Source organism: Calidris pugnax, unplaced genomic scaffold, assembly GCF_001431845.1.
Source record: "Calidris pugnax isolate Ruff unplaced genomic scaffold, ASM143184v1 scaffold44, whole genome shotgun sequence".
Lineage (NCBI taxonomy): Eukaryota > Metazoa > Chordata > Aves > Charadriiformes > Scolopacidae > Calidris > Calidris pugnax.
The window spans coordinates 19,578,544-19,602,234 of NW_015094506.1; the positions used below are offsets into that span (position 1 = coordinate 19,578,544).

At 39.0% G+C, this 23,691-nt stretch overlaps 1 protein-coding gene across 1 annotated transcript in view; it reads right to left on the reverse strand.

Moving 5' to 3' along the window:
* The window catches only part of TRHDE (thyrotropin-releasing hormone degrading enzyme), a 229,830-nt gene that overhangs the window by 56,388 nt on the left and 149,751 nt on the right, over positions 1 to 23,691 (reverse strand). The window contains exons 11-13 of the mRNA XM_014963319.1: positions 22,403 to 22,491; positions 13,417 to 13,550; positions 13,263 to 13,318 (exon numbers count right to left, since the gene is read on the reverse strand). Coding sequence (XP_014818805.1) covers positions 13,263 to 13,318; positions 13,417 to 13,550; positions 22,403 to 22,491 — 279 coding nt within the window. The remainder of the gene's footprint in view (positions 1 to 13,262; positions 13,319 to 13,416; positions 13,551 to 22,402; positions 22,492 to 23,691) is intronic.

Sequence of the window (23,691 nt, forward strand, 5' to 3'; positions counted from 1 at the left end):
TCTAGCAGTGGATATTCTAGGAGCACTAGAATTCCAGCATTCCCCTTCTCAGGACATGATAATAAGAATATTATACATCTGGCCTTTTGCACTGTAAATATTCATAGAAGAGTACCAACAGATCCGTTTCATGTCCTAAAATGAATGTTGCTTATGTAGCTTTAGCATAAGCTACAAAAAGCAGGCACTCCCCTCTTTACTGTATTCTAGATTAGAGGGTTTTGATTGACATCACTAGTGAAACAGCCATCTTTTAAGCCAGATGACTCCACACCGAGTCATTTAAAAAACATGACTACAAAAGCAAAATTTAACAAAAAAGATCATGCTTGATGCACTTCATTGTTTTATTCCTTTTTATATAATTGTCCTTACCCATCAGTTTATCAGCACGTCAGGCATTCTGTAGCCACTGTTACACATGAGAACTTTAGCATGTGTTAGAAACACAGCACCACATGAGGTTTGTCTTATCATCTGTGTTCCTAATTTCACAGTTGCCTGCTAAACTAAAGTGGAGAACAAGAACACAGACTAGCAAAGAGAGCTGGTTTAGTTATTAGACAAATTACCAGCAGACAAACATTCTGGTCCAGCAGGTTTTTTTATGCCTAAAGAGGCTGCTGACGAACTGTGGTGAAAAGGTGATATCCCATTTTTACAACAAGGGTAGAGGGGGAAAGAGACCTTTCCAAACATATATACATATAAAGTGGCTTATGACATTACATAATATCATAAGCACCAACCCTTAGCAAGGTACTATCCTGCTTACACATTTAAGAAATTGCTGGGGTGGCCATTGCTACAGAGAAAAGAGGCAATGAACAGAAAAAGAAAGCACTGAACATGGTAATGAAATATCCCTCACAAAGAATTCCCACTAAAAATTTCACAAGCAATCAAAAATAAACTTTAATTTACATGAGCTTTTAATGAGTCAAATAAAAGCAGGAGATCTAGATGATATTATGAAACATCAGTGTGTATTCAGCTGCATTCTGACCTTGATTTGTTCTTTACACTGAGCCGCTGAACTTATGGACAGATCCCAGCACATTCATTTTCCCCTTAGGGACAAAGTACCAAATGGTAGTGTAATTGCCAAGGGAAAATTATTACTCTGTTCTGAATTATTTCTATCATAAATCCAGCACCAGTCAAACAGACTCTGTCACAAAAACGACAGGGTTGCCATACAGTGCTGAGTCCCACATGCAAGTGCACCATAAATCCCTTAGTCCCACCACCCAACAAAGTCATTATAAGTCATGTGTTTAAATCAAAATTAGAAAATCCAAGCTGGCAGAAAACTGGTCTGCATTGTTGAAACAATGGAAATTAGGTGATTTACTTGCTGCTGCTTTAAAACTCACCCTGCATCATCTGTTTCTTATGAAATACGTAAAACACGACTAGCTTTTTGTCTGGATAATTTTGAAGGGGGAAAACACAGCTCTTCAGAACATAGATGCGCAACTTAGATTAACTTCAATTCTGTTTCTGTGCATATGCATATATAAATAATTAGACCATACTCATTAACCCATAAAGGGACGGTTAGGATTCTTACTCTTTGATTCATTCTTTTAAAGTCAACTGTGTGGATTAGAATAATTCCCAGAGAAAGGTGGTACCAATGAACGTTCACATTTAAATGTAATTGCCTTTTTCTAACCCTATTAATTTCTTCCAGACCTACAAAGGTCTGGTGCCCTACTGATGCATTCAGGATATTCTGTCCCACAGTGCTGTAACAGCAGTTCTTTGGCAGCTGAGTAAAAACAGGTATGTTGAGTCCTGACACGTCCAAAAAGCTTTGAGCAAGGTGACTCATGCAACAGGGAAACTCATTCTTGTCATGGATTTCACCTTCGACTCCGGCAAGCCTGGGAAGTCAAGGGATAAAAACTTATGATGACTGACATCTAACCAGGGAAGCTGGAAAAAGAGTTTTCTCACAGAAAACTAATGGCCAATCTGTAAAAAAGGCCATGTGATCTCCAGTATCAAGAATAATCTACCCCATCTTCCACTCCCATGTTTGGGCTGACTTAGGACCAGGTAATGACTCTGCTTTTCTAAGACATCCGAAGTGACTTAATGGAGTGACTTCTCATTTGTACCAGCTATGGACTTCCATGTAAACAAGTCAGGAATGCACATCTGCTCTTTAATAAATACAACAGCAACATTTGTCTTACAAACTCATTTTAAGTACTAAATTTAACCAGCATTCAATCTCTCCAACATCAAAGGATTCAGAGACTATGACAGTTTTAAGGTGAAGCCTGCTTATTATTATGTTTTCTTACATGCAAGATATTTGAGGACTGTTCAAGTGACATTCAACTCCACACAAGAGCGTTTGAAGCATCCTACAAAGAATAGTTCAAATTCAATGTAATTATCAGAGTATCACGTGGCTTAAATTATCTTGCACAGTTTTAGAGTTGCCACATAAGCAAAGGCCAATATTAATTTGCATTAATCATCTTTGTTGAAAACAGAAAAAAAAAACCCCAAACTTAAAACCCTCTGTGTTTGTAAAAATGCAGCAAATTCCCTCAAACTGGAGTTCAGTATCTCTTCTTTCCTCTTCTTCCCCATAAGAAAGAAAAAAAATTATAAAAAGATTAGCAAGGTGAAAAGGAATAATCTTACTGCTGAAAATTAAGACTTTGCAGTAAATTAGGTATGTCATGTTTTTCATCATCATGAAACCCTGATTTTTGAGAAGTATGTCAATCACACACTTAAATTAACTAAAGAAATTTGGATGTATTTTGGGGACTAATAGAGGTCAATTTCAGATGACTCCATTATTAAAAGTGTTATTTATTTCCTTTCTTGATGATTTTGTTAGGAGGGCAGAATGAACAGCACTTCTTTGAGTTGTCAATGGGCAATGATATCTATGAGAGCATGTTTGAGCAAATTCAAAATTGAGTTTGTTTATTATTATGCACAACACTCTTTCATATCTCTCTTTTCCTGTTCTAATGTTTATGATTTGCATATCAGTCAGCCAAGTGAAATATGTGTTTAAAAGCTAGAAACTTCATATGGAAAGCACAGAAGCCCGATCTTGAAAATACACATACAATCTGAATTTTGTTTGTCCGAATATCTACAGAATTGGATATTATTTCTGTAAAAGCAATTCCCTATAAACATATTTATAATAAAAGACTCTCTGAAATTCTCATAAACCCTCACCCTATTCTCTTATCTCCATTTTACAGAGAGAAAACAGACACAAACAGTTTAAGTGATTTTTACTAAGATCACCTTGGAAGTCTATAGCAGAAACAGCATCCCAGGTTTCCCTAAGTACCTGTGCAGTGCCCTAGTCATAACACGGTCCTTCCTACTTCTTGCTTGATTTCTGGGTAGAGGAAAACCCACTTCTAGCCAAATAGGAAGGAGCAAAACCAACACATTGATTTCCAAGACTTCTCTTAAATTTTGTCAAGGAAAGGGACCTTAGTCTACAGTTTAAAAAACTGCCTTATAAAGTCACCTAATGAAGATTTAAAAACTTGAAAGTATAATCTGCACTTCAGCTGAATTCAAAAGTTCACCCTGGCTGTACGTTCTACCAGGCAGATAGAGCACATACTGACAAAGACCAGACCTCCTCTAGACAACAATCCTAGCCAACAGCAACTGGATAAGCCCCAAAACCAGGATTATTTCTGAGAAGCAATGGTGCAGTCAGGTCAAAACAGCAGGCAAAGCAAGTCAGTAGCCTCAGGTGGAAGACTATTTTGTTTATACTGATGAGCTGTCAGCATTATCCTTTCTAGCTAGAAAAGTTGATTCCTGCCTTTTATTCAAACATCCTTTGTTGATGTTGGCAAAGGACAGGGTGTTCAGAGGGCACCTCTAGCCTCTCAGTGTGGCTCATTTCTGCTCCCTTGACCAAGGGTCTTTTTCTCTCCATAACAGTCCTGCCAGGCCCTCAGAAAGAAAAGTAATGGGGTTCTGGGATAAGGGTAAGGAGGGGAAAAAGCTGCTTATTGTGAGAAGACAGGTGAGGGAGGTGAGGAAAAGTGCTGACAAGGCAGCTGCAGGGAAGAAAACGGGATCTGTAGCTGAGAGTACGGTACGGGGGACAGGTGTATGCTAGGAAGGAGAGGACTGGGCCCCCACAGAATGGCATAGGTTGTGAGGCTGGAGGAAGACTTCTCCCTGCCCCACCAGTGCGTGGATTCCTGAAGCCATATTTGCACCTCTCACCCCCCTTTCCAATACTCAAAGAGGCTAAGAAGCCTTCAACAATCTCCATTCATGCTTCTCTCTTTCTCTTCTTTAGCTCAAACTCCAAGTTAAGCATTTCCTTGAAGTGTAATTCAGAGCAGACTGTTCCCCTCCCCTGTCATTACACAGCAGTCCCTGGCATCTGAACTGCAACATGGATGCATCCATACCAAGCTGACTTCAGAGACCAGCTTGAGCTATAACGATCCAAAACCACCCAGGGGGGAGACAATGGGCTAACAACCATTAGCTAAAAATCACAGAATGGTAGGGGTTGTAAGGGACCTTCGGAGATCACCTAGTCCAGCCCTCCTCCAAAGCAGGTTCTCCTAGAGCAAGCTGGACAGGAACGCAAAATAATTCTTTCACTCCCTTCAAACCAGAGTCATGTTTTCCTGACAGTTTATTCTGGGTTCACCTAAGAATAGACTTAATGTAGTTCACAGGATAAAACAATTACTGCTATAATAACTCAGAAGTACCAGAAATAATTGAAGCATAGGCAATTTGTGGGGATGTGGATAAACAACATCACCCACTTCTACAGGAAAGACGTATACTAGACCAAGACTTACTCCCTGCACTAAACACACCACCAAGAACTCAGATCTACAGTTTCTCTTTTGTACATGCTTAAGAGTCCTCTCCAACTTCTTCCCTGGCTCTTAGCAGCTTTCCCTATTGTCCAGGATGCTCTCACAAAACCAGCACTTCCCTGGAACGTACTGTACAATTTGCTTTACTGCTCTTAGCTGTGCAACAGGATCAGATGCACATATGATACATGGCATGAAAGTAGAATTGGCTGTTAGTGTGCTTACTCTCAAGAATCGCTTTGATTCTTCTTGTACGAACATATGCAAACATTAGCTGAAATGTGTATCTCCACATAAAGCAGATATCAATGCTGTGATATGTCACAGAACATATGGACTGACACACAGCATATGGAATGAATGATGGCTACCTTAAAAACTTTGTAGCTTTCTATTTTCTCTAAAAAGGTGCAGCTGCTCTGGCCCATAGAGAGACTATACCAAAGGAAATCCAAAAATTTTTGCAGGAAGCCATATCTAAATCAATTGCTGGTGAACCATCACCCAAATTTATCTGACAGGGAAAGAGAGCTACTATGGCATCTGCTGAAATAATTTAGATGAGGCCTCATTTATTAAAATAGTAAATCTATACCACTATTAATCAAGCGTGATACAAACTATCGATCTAATACTCGCTCCCTTAGCTGGTACTCAGAGGTGCTAATTAAGGGAGCTGCTTAACATATCTGTTGTTTGCCTCTCTGTTGAACTATCAGCAAATGCGATCAGGAGTAATAATGAAGGCTGGAGTTAAACAGCAGTTTATTCATTTAAATGGACCCTATATGAATACCCAAGAAAAACAAGGTCAACAACCCTGGATGTGGTTGCTGACATTCTGCAACGTTTTAAAGTACATTAATTGGCCTAGATGAGAACTTCTACCTTTGTTATCTACTTATTATCCAATCCTAGAATTTTAAATGTGCCCCCACATGCCTTGACTTTTCCTGACATTACACTGAACAGGGCTTTAAGTAATACAAACAAGTGTAACATGGAACCAATTAGCCCAGGTAAGACTTCAAATGAAATAAATGAAATCTTTATCTCTGGAGAAGGAAAACAACAATGAAGATCACTTCAACTTCAGAGTTTAGTTTTATTATGCCCATATTTCCATGAGAAACTTCAAGAAAACATTCTTACAAATTAGCAGTAATAATTCTGGAAGTGTATAATTATATGGAAGTGTATATACTAGAGACTTAGTCACAAGACAACTCTCAGCTTACAGAAATAAGATCAGCTGGTCATTATGGGGGGTGGTTCTGCCTCAGCTGAATGGGTAAGATGGTTTTGCTGGAGTGGCAACGCTCCATATGCAGGAATAAACTTAAGGAATAAGGAGATGGATGGCTTTAATTTTTTGGCTTTCTTAAAAATTTTTAAGAAAAAAATAGAGCAAGTGGTTTTAAAGACATAATTTTCCAGGTCCCAAAGGCTATACTTGGTTAACTGAGACTTACTTTTAAATTAATTTCTCAAGTTGGTGAGAAAGTGATCTGGGGTGAGCATTAGCTTACTTTGGTGTTTTACTTCTGTAATCAACCTTGGAGTCAAATGCACCAGCTGTTAAAGATGAATTTGTGTCAAGGGAGAGAATCTGAACTTATATATCAAAAGGCAGGTTGGCACTGCCTTTTCCCTTATCCTCAGACTTTGGTTTTCTAGAGTCAGCAAAATTCGCAGCTTCAAAAGAAGCAAGCCAAGAAGAACCAATTAACGGCAGGAAAACAATCATCATAATTCATCATATATCTGCACCAGGTTCCTGGTTTTGGCCTGGTGAATGAAATTCTGAGAGAGAGGAACTCTCATGAAGGGCGTCTGCAGCAGGAAAGCCGCTAAATTCACAGATAATTCTGAAGGCGTATTTTTTGTCTTTGCTCATTTCTGACACAACTCCATAGATTTGTGAGGTCTACAGGGCCAGGCTTTTCTAGACTAAAAATACTCCTTAATCTGAAGAGGTTATAGCTCATTCTCCCTCTAATCTGTAAAAGGAAATGGACAGCACTCCAACATGGCCATCCATCCCCGGAGCAAAACAATTATTTAACAACACTGCTTCATGCTTTCTCATGAATCCAGTTAAGGAAAAGTTTCTGATAAACATGAAAGAAATGCTGCTAAGTAATATGAAAAATTACTGTCAAATTTTATCTTTATCCTTTGATAACGTGTAACCAATCAGTAGAGTCTTGACGTGCACTGAGCTGTCACTAGGGCTCTGACCCACCCGAAAGGGAACCGTCTGGAAAATCTGAGTATCGGAGGAACTCCACCACTCTCTCTTCAACAGAAGAAGAGAAGACAAGATATTAATCAATAGAGACAAATTGTCATCATCAAAAAATTGGTTTCCTGAGCAACTGGTGTGCAAACCAAAGAGCTGCCACCTTAACACAGTGAGCTGGCTATGGTGCAGACAAGATCAGAGAGGTCTCAGACACTTTGTTTCAAGAGACAAAACTGATGGATTCTTCCAGAATTGGAAAGAACAATAACTATTTTAGACAAAAGTCAAATAAGCATCCACAGTCACATATGATCCAACACTGATTAACACTGAATACAAACCAGATCTATTTCTTTGACATAATATTGGATTAAGTCAAAGAGTTTAATGAGGGGAAGTAAACACAAAGATTTAGAGTACAGCAACGAAGAACTAGGGGTGACACAACACTCCTGATGTTAGGAGTGCAATTTATCTTTCCCTATGTAGTTCAGGGGCTTTGAGAGGTTAGGTGCATGCTTCTTTCCATTAACTCTCAGTTCCCTGCAAGGTGACAAGCTCAGGCGTACCTTTGGCATGCCTAAAGTAAAGTGGGGAGCATCCCACCTCACATGCTCACTGACTGGCCCCTTATCCTAAGGAAAGAGAAAGACAAGAGAAGCTGACAACATTACTCACACTCTCAGGAAACAGGAGGATCTTTTCTGTTTCCTGTGACACTACTTATTGGAACTGCCCTCTGCTCAGTTCAAGCCTAGAAGAGAACCACAGTTGTCTTCTCTCGGCTTTCTCAGTCAATACATCCCATTCACTATAATCAACATATTTTCAAATTGTACTGAAATTTCATACAAAACATCCCCAGAAGATAAAGGATCCTTAAGAAGAAGGAAAGAGAGAGTGCCAAGACACTATTCTTGCTTAAGATTTGGGGCATGTATTTCCATAAGCTATGTTACTGCCAAAGCTACAGCTTTCCAGATCCTGAGGGTGTGTGGATGTACTACAGTTGAGAGCAGAATTATGCTTAAAAATCTGAAAAACAAACAGGCTTGAGAGTATTCAAGCACAGAGGGCAAGTTGTAGCTTGCTTTTATTGTTATTATTCAATTCAACTCTGCTTGATTAATTTTATGGAACCAAAATACACCAAGAAGGAAGAAGGAGGAATACATTTCCATATAAAATGGGCAAAACTTTATGAAATTAAAGTTATCAAGCTTAAAATATTCCTTGAAGGCATCAATTTGTTTATGTTTATATCGTGGTTTTGGCCGGATTAGCCAATCAGAATGACAGATGGTCCCTCCCCCCACCTTCAAAGAGAGGAGAGGAAGAGCTAAAGAGATTTATGAGTTTAGGAAAAAACTATACTACTTTAACATAATGAACATATTAATAAATAATGAAATAATAAATAATAATAAGAAAATTTTAAAAAGCATACAGTATATACAAAATCGCATCAAGCTCCCAGGATAATGATCATGTCACCAGCAGACACAGGGAAAAGTCCCAGACTGGACTCAGACACGAGCTGGATTCCAGATCTGGAGTCAGGAACGCACGGATCAGGATCAAAGGCAGACAAACAGACAGGGTCCTCCTCGGACATTGGCCACTGAAGAAAGAGACTTGACCCTTTGATCCCTCAACTTTTATACTGAGCATGATGCAGGTGGGATGCAATACCCTGTTGATCAGTTTTGGGTCACCTGTCCTGTCCGCTCCTCCCTACAGGAGGACCCCTCTACACTTTTCCACTTCCAATGCTTCAACTGGACAAATAACAAAGTTACCTGACCTGGGTTGTTACAGCAATAAGTAGCAAGAGCTTCTCTGCACACCATTCCTTGGTCTTATCAGGTCTTATCACTGTGAGAGTGAACAGTTTCTGAACAATATGCTGTTAATTTCAGAGTTTAGTTAGTTAGAAGAGGCCCAGCTAAAAAGTAAAAGTACAGAACAGAAAAATGGTTCTGTTTTACCTCAAATAAAAAGCATACAGTATATACAAAATCGCATCAAGCTCCCAGGATAATGATCATGTCACCAGCAGACACAGGGAAAAGTCCCAGACTGGACTCAGACACGAGCTGGATTCCAGATCTGGAGTCAGGAACGCACGGATCAGGATCAAAGGCAGACAAACAGACAGGGTCCTCCTCGGACATTGGCCACTGAAGAAAGAGACTTGACCCTTTGATCCCTCAACTTTTATACTGAGCATGATGCAGGTGGGATGCAATACCCTGTTGATCAGTTTTGGGTCACCTGTCCTGTCCGCTCCTCCCTACAGGAGGACCCCTCTACACTTTTCCACTTCCAATGCTTCAACTGGACAAATAACAAAGTTACCTGACCTGGGTTGTTACAGCAATAAGTAGCAAGAGCTTCTCTGCACACCATTCCTTGGTCTTATCAGGTCTTATCACTGTGAGAGTGAACAGTTTCTGAACAATATGCTGTTAATTTCAGAGTTTAGTTAGTTAGAAGAGGCCCAGCTAAAAAGTAAAAGTACAGAACAGAAAAATGGTTCTGTTTTACCTCAAACCAGGACAGTTTATTTTTGAGAAATCATTATGCTGGACAGCAGAAGGACAATAGATGTTTTGGAGGAATGAAACCAAAAAAAAGTTTCTTTAAAAAAATAAATAAATGTGGTGCTCCAAAATAATTTATGAGCAATTTTTACATCTTTCTCCAGATAGAAATATTATTACATTTTACTGAAGCTAAGACCTGTACTTGTTCCACAAACAAAATCAATTAGCAGTAAAACTACACAGAAATATTATATTAGAACATAACATATTAGGACAGTGGAAAAATTGAGTCAAACCCTTCTGGTGTGGAATGGACATTATCTGTACCAAGTTCAACAACACAGTAGGGAGTACTTCAGAATTTTCTATGAAGGATGGGGTATTTTGAAGAAATACAGTCTCTTCAGTACAGTAAAAAGAACTGCTTATGTTAGAAATTCTTTTAAAAAGGACCAGCATGAATTTAAGAAGTTATATGTTCATTTTTGCATTATTTGCTCACTGAAAGAATAGCCAGAGATTAAAATAAAAAGTATATATTCCAGAGTTTTCCTCTCTCTCTCAAAACATGTAAGTTTATAGATCTAGACGAGAAGATAATACATTAGGGCAACGAGGGACCACAACTGAGGACTGAATCACCCTTAAAAACAGCCAGCCGTCACGGAAGTCTAAACTACCAATTACTAGCTCTATGCCTGGTCAATAAGGTTACTCACCTTTTTTTCATGTCACAGTCAGAGACAATCATATGCATTTAATCCCCCCATCACAAAACAACATTGTATGAGCAAGAAGAAACACACGTTGTGCATCAGAGACAAGACTGAATCATCCCTGCATCCACAAGGCAGGAAACTTCCAAACTATGGTACTGCTCCACAAGAATGCAGAGCAACTCTGCGCTGCACCTCGCAACCAAGAGGGAGAAAGCTAAGCTGCTTTTAGGATGACGGTGGCGTTCTGAACACTGACTTCTGCAGCAAGGGTCTGTGTGATTTTGATAGCCCTTGGAGCTTGTTTTAGGAACGCTGCTGTGTCATGTCGGAGCACCCAACAGAGTCAGGGCGTCTGTGCCGCCCTGCAGCATCAGTATGAGATTCCCCACTGCTTGTCCAAAAAAGAGCTTTTCCATCTGCTTTCAGGCTATCAGAGTTCAGGCACTCTGCCATCAAGGCCTGCCCCCAACACACTCCCCTCCTAACAGCCTCTTAATGCCCCTTTAGTCCCACTCATGATAAAACAACAAAGAAAAAAATACCAAACAATAAAAAAAATACCAAACTCTTCTTAAAAAGGTACCATACAGTCAGCTAGTTAATTAGACTAACTTTGGCATCACTATAATTATTTGAGTTTTTATTTTTAATATGAAAGATGATAGATTAATAAAGTAAAAAAAGATCAACAAAAAGCATACCCTACATGGTAAGCTCAGTCAGGGCCACATATCTTACTGCTACTCTTCAAATACAGAGCATAAACCTACTGTTTGCAGACATGCAGATCTTTCCTCCACCCAGACTGGCTTATAAGGCATGTACCCAAGGTAACACACTTACTGACAGCAGTCTGTGCAGAAATTTAAAAGAAACAGGAATATAGCTACATATCCCTCTTAAAAGAATATTTCTACATATGCACATGTATACAGTGTAAATATTTAGCTCAACTACTTATTTTCCACTATGCATGAGTAAGAAATGCAGCAGCAGTCTGCTGCAGCTCATCGTTAACAAAAGAAGGTCAAGCTTTTACTATGTGAGATCTTGTGCTCACATTGCAATAGTGTGCTCTGGCATAGTTACCTCCGAAAAAGCAGCAGGACGCAGTATCACCATAAAACTCCTTTGGAAAGCAAGTGGAGAATTTGCTACTCATCTAATCTCTGGATGGCTTTTAGGTAGACAAAACTTGGCCAGATGCTGTAGGTTGGGCTTGGAATCAAGACCTTGCCTTCATGCTTCATGAACAGGACACCCTAGAGCACTGACTCAGTACTGACTTAAAAGAAAAGCACTCACCTACAAGAATTGGCTTAAGTAACAGCTTTTTCCTGTGCCTAGATTTTCAGGGAAGTCTAGCCATATCTGACTGCATTCAGTGCATGGAAAAAGAAAAAAAGCATTGCATCGATCCTGTGTAACTGCACAGTACTTCTTTGAGGTGCCAAAAACAAATAAAATTGGAAAAGACTGTTACATTACTGAATATTTAGTAGTTCTTCTAATAGTCTAGATGTTTCAGAATACTCTGTGATATTTTACCAGCCAGGGAGTACACAAATCACAGTCCACTGAAGTCTGAAGTGATGACCTATTTCTAGTCCTTTACTGTTGCCAATGGGAAGATGCCAGAAGGCAAGAATGAAGGGCAGTACAAAAAGTAAATGGATACTCCTCCTTTCCCCATGATGCCTCCTTCCCTACCACATCTCTGGACTGTTAAGTAAGGGCTAATCACTAGTTTATGTCATATATTCTGCCTAGCACTGGCAGCAGGAACAGAGTAGTAGGGCTCACAACTGTGTTTTACTGCAGTGATGCTGGAACATCACTGAGCCATAAGTTCTGTGTGACACGGTGCCTGAATCTCAAACATCTCTGGTGACCGTTTGTACTGAAATGTACTTTAGTACTGCCGAATCTTGCAAGCCCCTGCTCAAGTATGGCTATAAATACGCTAGCAAACAGGAAAGCCAGTAATATCAGGAATTCTTTTTACACTGCATTTGACATCACAGTGTTTTACTGATGCAATGTTCCCAGATACCTCAAGAATCAAAAAGTTGGAAATGTTCTGCTGCTTTCCTCTCATTTTACACTTTGACTACCAACACATTGGATGTACTGATTTCAAAATGGGGACAATTCCACTGCTTCAATTTGTAAAGAAGGAATTACCCAACCAGCACTATATGTGTTAGTTATTAACTCTGTGGCATCCTGTGTGAAAAGCATCATGCAGAACAAGAGTTTGTTCTAGCAGATTACAAGAAAAAAAAAAAAAAAAGATATTGGGAAAATGATACATCAGTACAAGTCAGGGCAAAAAAATCCTGAAGCTTGAAGGTGCCTTCCATCAGAAATTAAATACAGCACAAGGGTCAGTTATACAAAAAAAAGGAAAGGCGGGGCATTACGGAGAAACAGAAGAAAGGAAGAAAAAACCCTCCTTCATTAGAGAAAGAGGAAAGAGAGTATTAATCTCCAAAGTGTTAAATTGAACTTGCTGCAAAATTGATCAGACCTCTCCAGACTCGGAAATACCCTACAGCAATTATTGATCAAGAGCAGTGAATGCGCTACAGACCACGTTTATGTGCCACAAAAAAAAAAAAAAAAAAGAGAAAATAACTAAAGTGTATTTAAAACATATTTAACTTCACAACAGGCTCAAATGCTGAGTTAACGATTGCATGACTTATTGCAGCTATGTGTATGAGGATAGATCCCGTTTATGGACAAAAAAAAAAAAAAAAAAAAAAGAGAAAATAACTAAAGTGTATTTAAAACATATTTAACTTCACAACAGGCTCAAATGCTGAGTTAACGATTGCATGACTTATTGCAGCTATGTGTATGAGGATAGATTATCCTCAGGAAAACATACCTGGCAAGATTGAATGCATCATCGATCAAGCCTGCTCGATTACTGACAGAGATAACCTGTGAGGGGCAAGCAGAAAAATTGAACCATTTAGGGTGATGAAACAGTGAAAGTTCACCTATCAAAGCAGATTTTAGTGATGAGAAGAGGAGCTTACCTCATGGTTCCTTATTAGCTGATTAATTAGCAGCCTCCAATTCCTAATATCATAATTAACTCTAAAGTAGCCAGTCTGGTTGATGTTCCCCAGCAACCAACTTGCCTCTTCCAAAGCAGGAATTCTGTGGTGTTCTGGAAACAAAGAACAAGATGGGAAGGGGACTTGGTTTTAAATTTAAAAGTTCTAAAGACATATCTGTTAAATTATCTCCTGCTTTAAATATCCACAAACACAGTAAAATTAATTCAAAGACTAACAAAAACATTGTGTTTGATAATGATTTCCTTTATCTGTCCTGATGCAGAGAGACTCCAGCTGATATTCTTGTGGGGACCTTTTATCCACACAGAACTCCAAGGGTGGGGCTTTTTCTGGCAAACAGTATTTATACAAGAGGTGCTCCTTTTAAGACTGGTACCCTGATTCTGGCCATGCTAAACTAGCTGTATACAACCATAACTCCAATAATTCAATGGATGTTCTATAGAGAGAGGACTAAATCTGTGACTTAAAAAAAAAAAATAAAATTTTCAAGTGTTTCTGCAACTAGTCGATGAAGCTTTTATATTAGTTTTTAAATTAAAGTATTTCCAGTTATACAGCTTCTAGCTACTAACCACTGAGAGGCTCCTCTTTAGAGCTAGACCAATCAACCTTATATCAACTAACCTGTTCTCCCTCTTTTCCCTCTTTTTAAGTAATCGCTCTGGGGTTGAAAGTCTAAATTTATTCCAGTATTTGTACAGTCAGATAGTCCACAACTGCTTGCAGGACTAGAGATTTCAACAAAAAAACACCCTGAACTCACAACACACACTTCTTTCACTATGGAAAGAATCATCATGGAATGAAGCCTCAGGCTTCAATGTCTCTTGAACAACCCTTGAATCTAGAAAATTATTCTGACAAAACTGATCATGAACCAGAACTCACTAAAAATTCAGCAGCATTTTTTCTACTATAATAAAATTAGTTTGTACATTGTTGAAAAAAGGAACAGCATTATCAGGCATTATTAAAAATAAAAAAGAAATGCATAGAATTTGTTTTAAACGTAATTATATCAGGGAATTGTTTGGTGTGCTTGAGTTCCATGGAAGTATCGAATGGGAAAATCAGTTACCAATATGGCATTAACAATTCATACATACTATCTAGTACTAAGACTTACTAAAGAAATTTGTTTCAGTCTTTCTTATAAAATAATAATTTCTGAGGAAATAATAGATCACTAGGACCACAGATAAAAGTTATGTTTTTCCCTTGACTAAATCTCTCTAGCAAACATATAAATAACTACCATTTTAAGGTGCAAAAAATCCAAAGAGCAGCAAGACCACAATCCTAAAACCACCTAATTATATATTTAACTTTAAATTCATGGAGCTGCATTATGCACAGGAATTCAGATAAAAAGCCGCAGGATTAAAAAAGAAAGTCCTCTTCTCACCTAGGTAGTTCTGACATCATTAAAATCTCTTAAAAATACACTACTTAGAAATATTAAGTCTAGAATAACTCAGTAGTTGCCCATTCAATTGTTATTGCTCTTTCAGGACTTGTCTAACTGATTTGCACCAGTTCAGTTTAATTATTCTGTATAAAAAATTGTGAAAAAAAAGTTGCAGACTCTTGGTTTTAGTTACAATATTGATTACATCCATTTATTTATCTGTGATAAAGCACCAGGTAGACACCTCCTTTAGGAGGCAACATATCCTACAGAAATGGGACTAAGAGAGAAATCAGAATTAAGTCCTACAATTCTGCGGGTTTCCCAGATGTTCATACTGTCAAAGCACTTAGGCTGCTTTTGCCACGCAACCCGATTTGGAACAAGGTTTTAAGATCAGCTGTCCTTCCACACTGGGCTACATAGCTCACTCCTAAGGAAACTCTCTTAGACTGCTGTACTGAAGTTGCTCCTCTGTTTAAGTCTATTTGTCACTGGACCTGAAGTCAGAATCACCCAGTTGCTCCAGCCTACTCACAGAAGACTTCAATCCTCATTCCTGTGTAAATCACTGAATCTTATACAAAGAAAAATATTACTGTAGAAATACTGTAAAAGATCATAACAATTTACAGCATAGTGATAAAGGCACTTTCTTAGAACAGATTTGTATCAAATACCTGCTGCAAAACCAGGAGAGAAGGAATTTGAACCCGGACCTACCCCATCCTATTTAGTTTGCCCAGTGTGGTGCTGTGAATACAGCCTGTCACCCCTAAATCTCTGCTATGTTTCTTATCAACCTAGTGGGTTTCGTAAGAGCAACAGCAGAAATACCCACTTCCTTACCTAGGAAAGACTGAAGATGGAAACAATGATTTTTAGATATTCCCTGGGTTTTCAGGGGTGTGCCACTGTGTGGGGTCAGGAGCAGACTACTCACATCTGGCACCACGTTAACCCAATATTGCTTTCTGTCTAAGCTTTTCTGTTGTAAACTAACCTTTAAATGCTACCATTGCTAAAAGGAGTTAAGATTAACAGGTTAATCCCTGCACATCTATGACAACTAAAAATGTATCAAATAGGCTATGAGCGCACATTAATCAATATCTGCAAAAATAAATGCATGAAATGGAAATTTTCAAAATCAGATGTAACAAAAAAGTACAATCATTTTTTCTTGAGTATTTTTCTTTAATTTTGATCTCTGAATTGAGGAAATCACTTATGCTTTAATAGAGTAATGAATGATACTTGCCAATCAAATATGACAAGTTCAAAAAAACCTATTTCACAAGTAACAGCTGTGCAACACCTCCAACACACATTGCTTTAATGGAGAACAGTATCTTTTCAAAGCTCAATGGCATTATTGCTGTTTTGGTCAGTTTAAATCCAACCATAACCCCTTGCTATTATTTTTCGATAAGACCACTCATGTGTTGACCTTTTCCTGAAATATAGGACAGGAATCTTTCATGCCTTTCCAGCTCATATAAGCAGGTGGTTATTTTAAGGGACTGCCTGATGCATGTGCTTCACATAGTTCTATATAATTTACTGGAAATTGATGTTTGAGTCTGTCGATTCCCATGCCTTCCTATAAAAGAAATTCTTTCTTTTAGTGATTACAGCACTGAAAATTTCTATACACCTGGGCAATTTCTCCACTTACCACAAACACATTTATTAGTTTCCTGTTAGAAGTATTATAGTTAGGGAAAAGGTAGTAATTCAGTGTTAAACCCTATATTAAACCATTCTTGACTTTCTAAACAATGACAAAGATTTCATTTGGAAAGAAATCTATCTTTGATGGCTTTAGTTCACCTCTTAAAATTCAATCTAAAATATATATATACATTTTTACTTGACATTAAAGGGATTTTTTTAAATATTCTTCCATTAAAATGTGTTTTTCCATGGTCATGTTTTGTCTAGACGCCTCAGAAAATTACACTGCTCTGAAACTTCCAGTCTTGCTGCACACATACAGGAGACACTTAGGAGGAAATGGTTAAATTTTATTACATTTGTTTTGAAGTAAGAAAATCAGTTAGGGTCTGCTTCTCATTTTCTCTGCTCTGGAAGTGTGAGACAATCCTCCAGCTGGTGCTAACTGCACATGGCTTGAAGTTCTCAGCTCTCCCAGCTCTCAAGCAATTTCAACTCCATCAAAAGCAGCAGGAATGACAGAAGCCTGCTCCTCCACATGGCAACACGAGCACCTTGTGAGGCAGGTCTGGGCGAAGGGCAGCCCTCTGCAAGACGCTACCCCGATGCTGACAAGAGCGTGGGCTAAACACAGTTAAACTACCATTTCAGGCATTCAGACTCACAGCTGTTATTTTAACTCTTCATTTTATCCAACCCCTAGCATACCAGGAAATTGGTTCAAGCTGGTGGAATTCCTACTGGAATGGACTACTGGTGGAATGGACTCCCATTTTCCTGCAAAAATAACTGCACAAGAGTAGCACGATTTCATGTCAACAACAGAAAGTGAAACTTTTCTGACCAAGAAAATGTTCCATGAGGAGTTTCATCACAATCGCAGTATTTTGTGAAAAGATACTGGCTTTAACTAAATTCTGCAAGAACTTTTCACACAGGGAGAAGGCAAACCAGAAGAAAAAGTTGTTTCCATCTCACTTGCCATGTTGCCATAACTCCATGTTGAAAAAAATGTTTTTGGTATAGTGAACAACACAATAAATGGAGCACATCTATAAATATGATCATGTTCTGTCTCACATACTCTTTCCTCAGACTACCCTTCCATCCATTAACTTCCCTATGTGACAGAATTACTAAATATCTACGGTGATATACAATACAAGCAGTAGTTTTCTGTTAAGATCATTACTCAGCTGTTGGGATAAGAGGAGTGATTCTGCCTCACTGTCAAAATCGTGCCAGGATTGCAGGTCTTGTATCCACGGCCCTCACCATGGCTGGATAAAGTTGTAAAGCAGGACCTACATATTTACTTTACTTCACAGTGCTTCCCTTCCTCCTGCTTTTGAAAGATAGAAGAGTGGAGTCTGGAAGCAACACAGCTCAAGCTCAGCAGCTGAGTCTCAGAAAGGAAAAGAAAGGGTTCTTTTCCTACTGCTGCACTAATGCTCTATTCCCCAGTGGACAGATGACAGCTCAGAAGCAGTCATCGTCTACAAAACACTTCATGGAGGAGAATCAGACTGTCAAGGGGCTTAGAATTAAAGTAGAGATTATCTAGTAGGAGAAGGCATAATATAGTAAATTGGGACTTGGTGTTTGGAAAGCAATTGCCCTGCTGAACTTTCTTGCCCCCATCTCATGGCAATTCTGTGGAGATACTAAGAGAAGTCTGAATGAGAGTCACTGTACCAGAGGCAGGGAGGTCCACCAGAAGAATATTTCCCTGGGACATAACAGATCAGTCAAGGTACAGGAGGTGAGGATGGAAAAGGCAGGGAGGCAGACTGTAAAGCTGCATCAGTCTTGCGGCAGCACTTTGTGAGACAGATGGAGATGTTTCCTACCCGGAGGCTGAGCGCCAGAGCAGTCACACCCCGGCAACAGCAAGCAGGCCCTTATCCAAAGCCTTGCTCACCTGTTTGAAATAGATGCTAGCTAAACCTCCTCACTTGAGGTTAAGGTCACTCTCCTGGATTTGCAGAAAAGCCACAGGTGAGTCCGTGCTTCCACACTCAGTACTCCTTCAGCAGCAACCACCAACACCTTCTCACAAGCCCTTCTAAACAGTCATCTTGTGGGGACAGGCTGAGTTCAAAGCTGGTCCCTGACTTTTCACCCACTACTGATTTTGGGCTGATCCCGAAACACAGTGGACATTATGTTCATACATCATTACAGCGACCACAAAAGAGGCAACTTATCTAGGAAAAACAGAAGCAAGCCCTGGATCTATGACAGAGCAGAAGTGTGTAACACCAATGATTTCTACTGTGCCGGTGAAATCCATCATTCAGCAGACCTGCAAGACTGTAGCACAAAGAGCACTGCAGCCATCTTAGTGCGATGTCTGTGACCTCAGCATGGATATGAAGGCTAATCATGAGATGTCTCCATTCTTTGTGACTAGGGTAGTTTTCAGAGGTTTAATAGCTGTCACTCGCCTGAAGCAGAACAGCCTCATGCATGGCTATGGGGAGGGAACAAGGAAAATGGTGGTGACGTATCTGTGTAGCGCTCTGAGAGCAAAAGAGATGGCTTCATTTCTCATGCCAGACAAATTGAGTCAGTAAAAGGGTCATCTGATCACTGGTATATGAACTGATTGAGTAGAAAAATGGTTACATAAATGCTACGGCTCACCAGGTAAGGAGAAGACAGACTAGCAGAAGCACTTGCAAAATTAAAACCTTCCAAAACTATGACTATATACTTTCCATAAACAGGTGTGAAGAGCAACATTGAATATGAAACATCTTGGAGATTATGCACTTTGTCAGGCAAGTTGCCAAGGCCTGGCACTGTCCTTTCTACAGGATTTGTTGCAAAGGACAACGAATTACATCTCGAAAAGATGCTGCATAGTTGTAACTTCCAGTTACACCTTGGTGTTGTGAAGAATGGACAGAATGAGCAATTATCTGAACTAATCCTGCTCAGCATATTGAACAATTAGAGACCTACATGCCTTACTATCTCTAGTACATAACCAGTGACACCCAGGATGAGTAGAAAGCAGCAACCCAAGCATCCTACATTCAGTGGCTCTCACAAGACTGGACAGCAGCCTCTTATCCCTCGCTCATGAAAATGCCAATTGACATCCTACAATACCTTGATGAGGTCACAGAAACAGTAGCAGAGACAATGCTAAAATCAGTAATCCTCTCTCATCTCCTTCTGAAGGTACAGATTTGCTGATTTCTACCAGGAAATAACCATCCCTGGTGAACTCTAGTGTGTGTACTCCCCTCTAAAATTGTTATTTAAACTACCCAAAAAAAGGAGTATTTCTTGATGGTAATATATGTAGCTATTTCAAAATTGCCGTGGTTTCATTTCTCTTAGATAACACACAGACAAGGCAAATTTTATTGAAAAATTTAAGTGATATGCCAAGATATCACAATGGTAGTCATTAACTTGGACCCTCTTCATTATTTCAGCTGAAATGAGGTATGTGATCAGTATTATATGACAGACAACCAACAGCCATTCATCATATCCTATCCATTCTTCAGGTTACACTGGAAGCTTCTTTAGCAGACCATTTAGCCAACAAGTGGGAAATACCCACTCCTTCCTAAAGAGGGCATGGAAACCATCCTCATGAACAGCATTTCCTCCAAATTTTATTTGAGTACCCACATTCAATTACCCTCACTTGAAGAACAATGTGACCACTCCCAATCTTCCAAATATCCTCTGGAGTAGTTTATTTCACCTCCAGCTTGCAGCACTGTTCCCAGCAGCGTTGCTGGGACAACACTGACACTGCATCCTCTGCACAACAGAAAGTCTTCAGGATTCTTCCCATCCACAAGAATCAATCCTGGAAATCATCCTTTCCAGTCTCAGAACCCCTCCCCAATCACCATGGAACAAACGTATCAGCTGCAGAAAATCTCCAGGAGCATCACAAAACCATCTATACCAACCCCAATACATAACAGCACATACAATGAATCATACATTGATTCCATCCAAGGATGTTCTTACTGACTTCTTAACGTTGAAGAATTCTCCAGCTGAGCTAGACAACAATAAGTAGAAGTAAGAGGACATCCTTGCTGTACTCATAAGTTTACAGTCTCATTTTCAATGAGGCACAGCAAGTGAGTGAGTGAGAAAGTAATGAGGAAGGACAAGGATAATGACAATAGATCACAGTGGCATTGATTTGCTACAGAGGAAACTGATGACTCAGAAAGGTTCCTCTTTAATTTCTATATAGCAGCCACCCCAAAATCATTGCTCACACTGGACATCATTAATTTGTTGATTTCTTGAAGGCATTCCGATAGGAGCAGTAGATCTTAAAGAGTGGGTAGTGGTTTTATGGACTTGTTCCTCCACAGCACTGTGCAAGTAAAAGGCAATGAAGACGCAACTGTGCAGATAATAGTGATATACTGAACTTTCAAGTCAGGAGTGAAGGGAAGGAGGCATGCATGTACAACCTAATGAGATGAGATGAGATGATCAACTCTCTCTGAAGTCAGTGGAAATCTTTCTATTAACTTCAATGAGAGTTCAATAAAACCCTAAAGGACAAAAGTAGAGCAGGTCATTAAGGCAGATTGTGAAAGTGCAAACAGGTTTTGAAGTATGCGAGAGGTGTTAATATTAAAAACTACGGCCAATGCAATGACTTTCCCTGCAAAGTGAGGCATCATCTTATGCTCTGACTAGAATGTGTTTGCCAGGTTTGCCCTGGTCTCCAGCACATTTCTAGATCATTATATCACAGGAGCAGAGTAAAATATGTTACATTCTGGTAGGCTGCAAATGATCAGGGCAAAGAAACACATACCTTTTACCACTAGAAAGTTGGGATACTCAGATTTCCATTGATCTTAACGCCATTCATTTCTAGTCCTGCCTGAGCGGATAAGCTCTATTTGACTATTATCTTTTAGTGACTTAGGAAAAAAAAAAAGGAAAAAACACAGGCTCACACAGGTTTGACTCTTTCCTCTCTCCAGCTAAATTTCTATCAGAGGGAAATCTCTATGCCCTTCTCATTTTACAAGAAGGGGTCAGTTCTCCCTCTACAGCCCATGTGTTGAGGGGATGCATGGATCCTTCTTTTCCCTTCCATATAATAATTCTGTTCAAGTGTCCACACTTCTTTCCTCACTCTCTTCAACTCCAGTAAACTGCTAAGAAAATAGAGAAATATTTCATGAAATTTTATGGTGGGATTCCTTTTTTATGTGATAAAACCCCACTATCTAGACCTAGCTGTCCTCAGGACAATAACTATTATGATCATGTAGGAACTGAGGAGGAAGAAAATAAGTAGTAAGCAGAATAATGCACTTTTGAGGTCCAGCATCTGGTTATCTAATAGAGAGAAGAAATACTTTGATAGATCAATAAGGAAACTGTTTAATGACAGTAAACATTTCTTAGCCCTGGTTCAGACTATGGATTGGAATTAAAAATGCCAGAATTCTAAATACTTTGCATTTACTAAGTCATACTCATCAGATGCTTTACTATAAAAATATTACATTTAACTTTCACCAATCAATAAACCTAATTGCATTCATCAATGATTTTATATATGTTGCTAAATATAAAATACTTAGCACTTAGGTACACATTTCTATGTAAAAGCTTTTCATTATACTGTCTAGCTTTTGCAATAATTATAAATCTTGCTTGTTGCTCATCCTTCATTCCTCCTCCCTCCCTTCCCAACTCTTTTTTTTGTAATTCAATTCAAGTAGCTAAAACTGGGTGCAGAGCAACTAAACACTTATCTAGGATCAATTCCAAAGAAACAGTTGAGGAAAACACAAGTATGCTTTATGAGATTCCACTGGGAGGAAAATTTATTTTTACCTGATTTGTTAGACACCCATATAATTGCCTCTGATGAGATGTGGCTCGTATTTCCTACTGCAATTGTTAATGGAATCTGCCACAAGTAGCTGCAAGACAAAGGAGGGGGAATCTAAGAACAAAAATACTGAACTGATTCTTCTCACAGCAATCAGGGATCATGTCAAAGAAATCAAAACACAATTTCAGTAGCAGTGTAAAGATGTGGATTCTAACAAGTTACTTGGATTTTGAAATGCATTTGCTATTAGCAATAAAACAATGAAAAAGTCATTCATCTTATGAAAAACTAAATTATATTTTACATTTTTCACACACTATCATCACGAGGACTTTTTTGTAAGGCTTTCCTAATTTAACCAAATGATTCACAAAAGAGGAAACAATGATTTCCAATAAAAAGAAGAACACTTTTTTACATTTACTTAGAAAAAGACAACCTCCAGGTAAAACACGCTTTGATTTGTAAGGACTCCAAAGTTTAAAAATAACATACTCTTCTAGCAACTTCTTAAAAAAATATGATGGGCTTTCACAGCTGCTTGTTTATAAAAACATAACAAATGGGATGGATCTCCATTTCTTTGCACCATTAATTATCACTTACGTGTATGCAAACTGGGCAAACATGCTACATGTGGATTTGGAGATATGCTGGTGTTGATCAGACCTCAACTTCCTTATAGGGTATCACAAACTGTTTCTCATTTGAAATAAATACTATAATTTACCTAAGACTTTTATAACATCTTTATGTCAATAAACAAAAATTGACTATATGAAGTCAATCTCTCTGGGAAGAGATGGAAAGGATTAATTCCTGCGTGTCTTCATGACCTTCTCTATTCCTGAACTCTCCGAAGTGCCATTTCACCAGCCCCATGAAAGAACAGGCATTCCTTCACAGGCCTGCCATTTCATTTTGTACACCGGTCGAGGGGGAGCACTCAGTAATGGTACAGGTGGTACCTTTGCCTAGGGAGTATGTGTGCATTTAAGCAAAGCAGCTTGGTAAGAGAATGGGCCTCAACTCAGATATCACTGTACACTACACTTAGATGCCAATTAAGTACCTCGTTTTACATTAATTGCATTAAAATGGTGCAAGGATGAGTGTGGGCAAGTTCTTGATGTCTACGTCAGCTTCTCTCCTGCTAGTACACAGCACTGCAAAACTAGCCCATGGTACCATAGACATCAGGTTTGCTCTTTTCTGCTCACCCAGAGGCCTGCTCCACTGAACTACAAACATCATCCAAATGTGCCACAACTGTGGGTTGTGCCTGGGA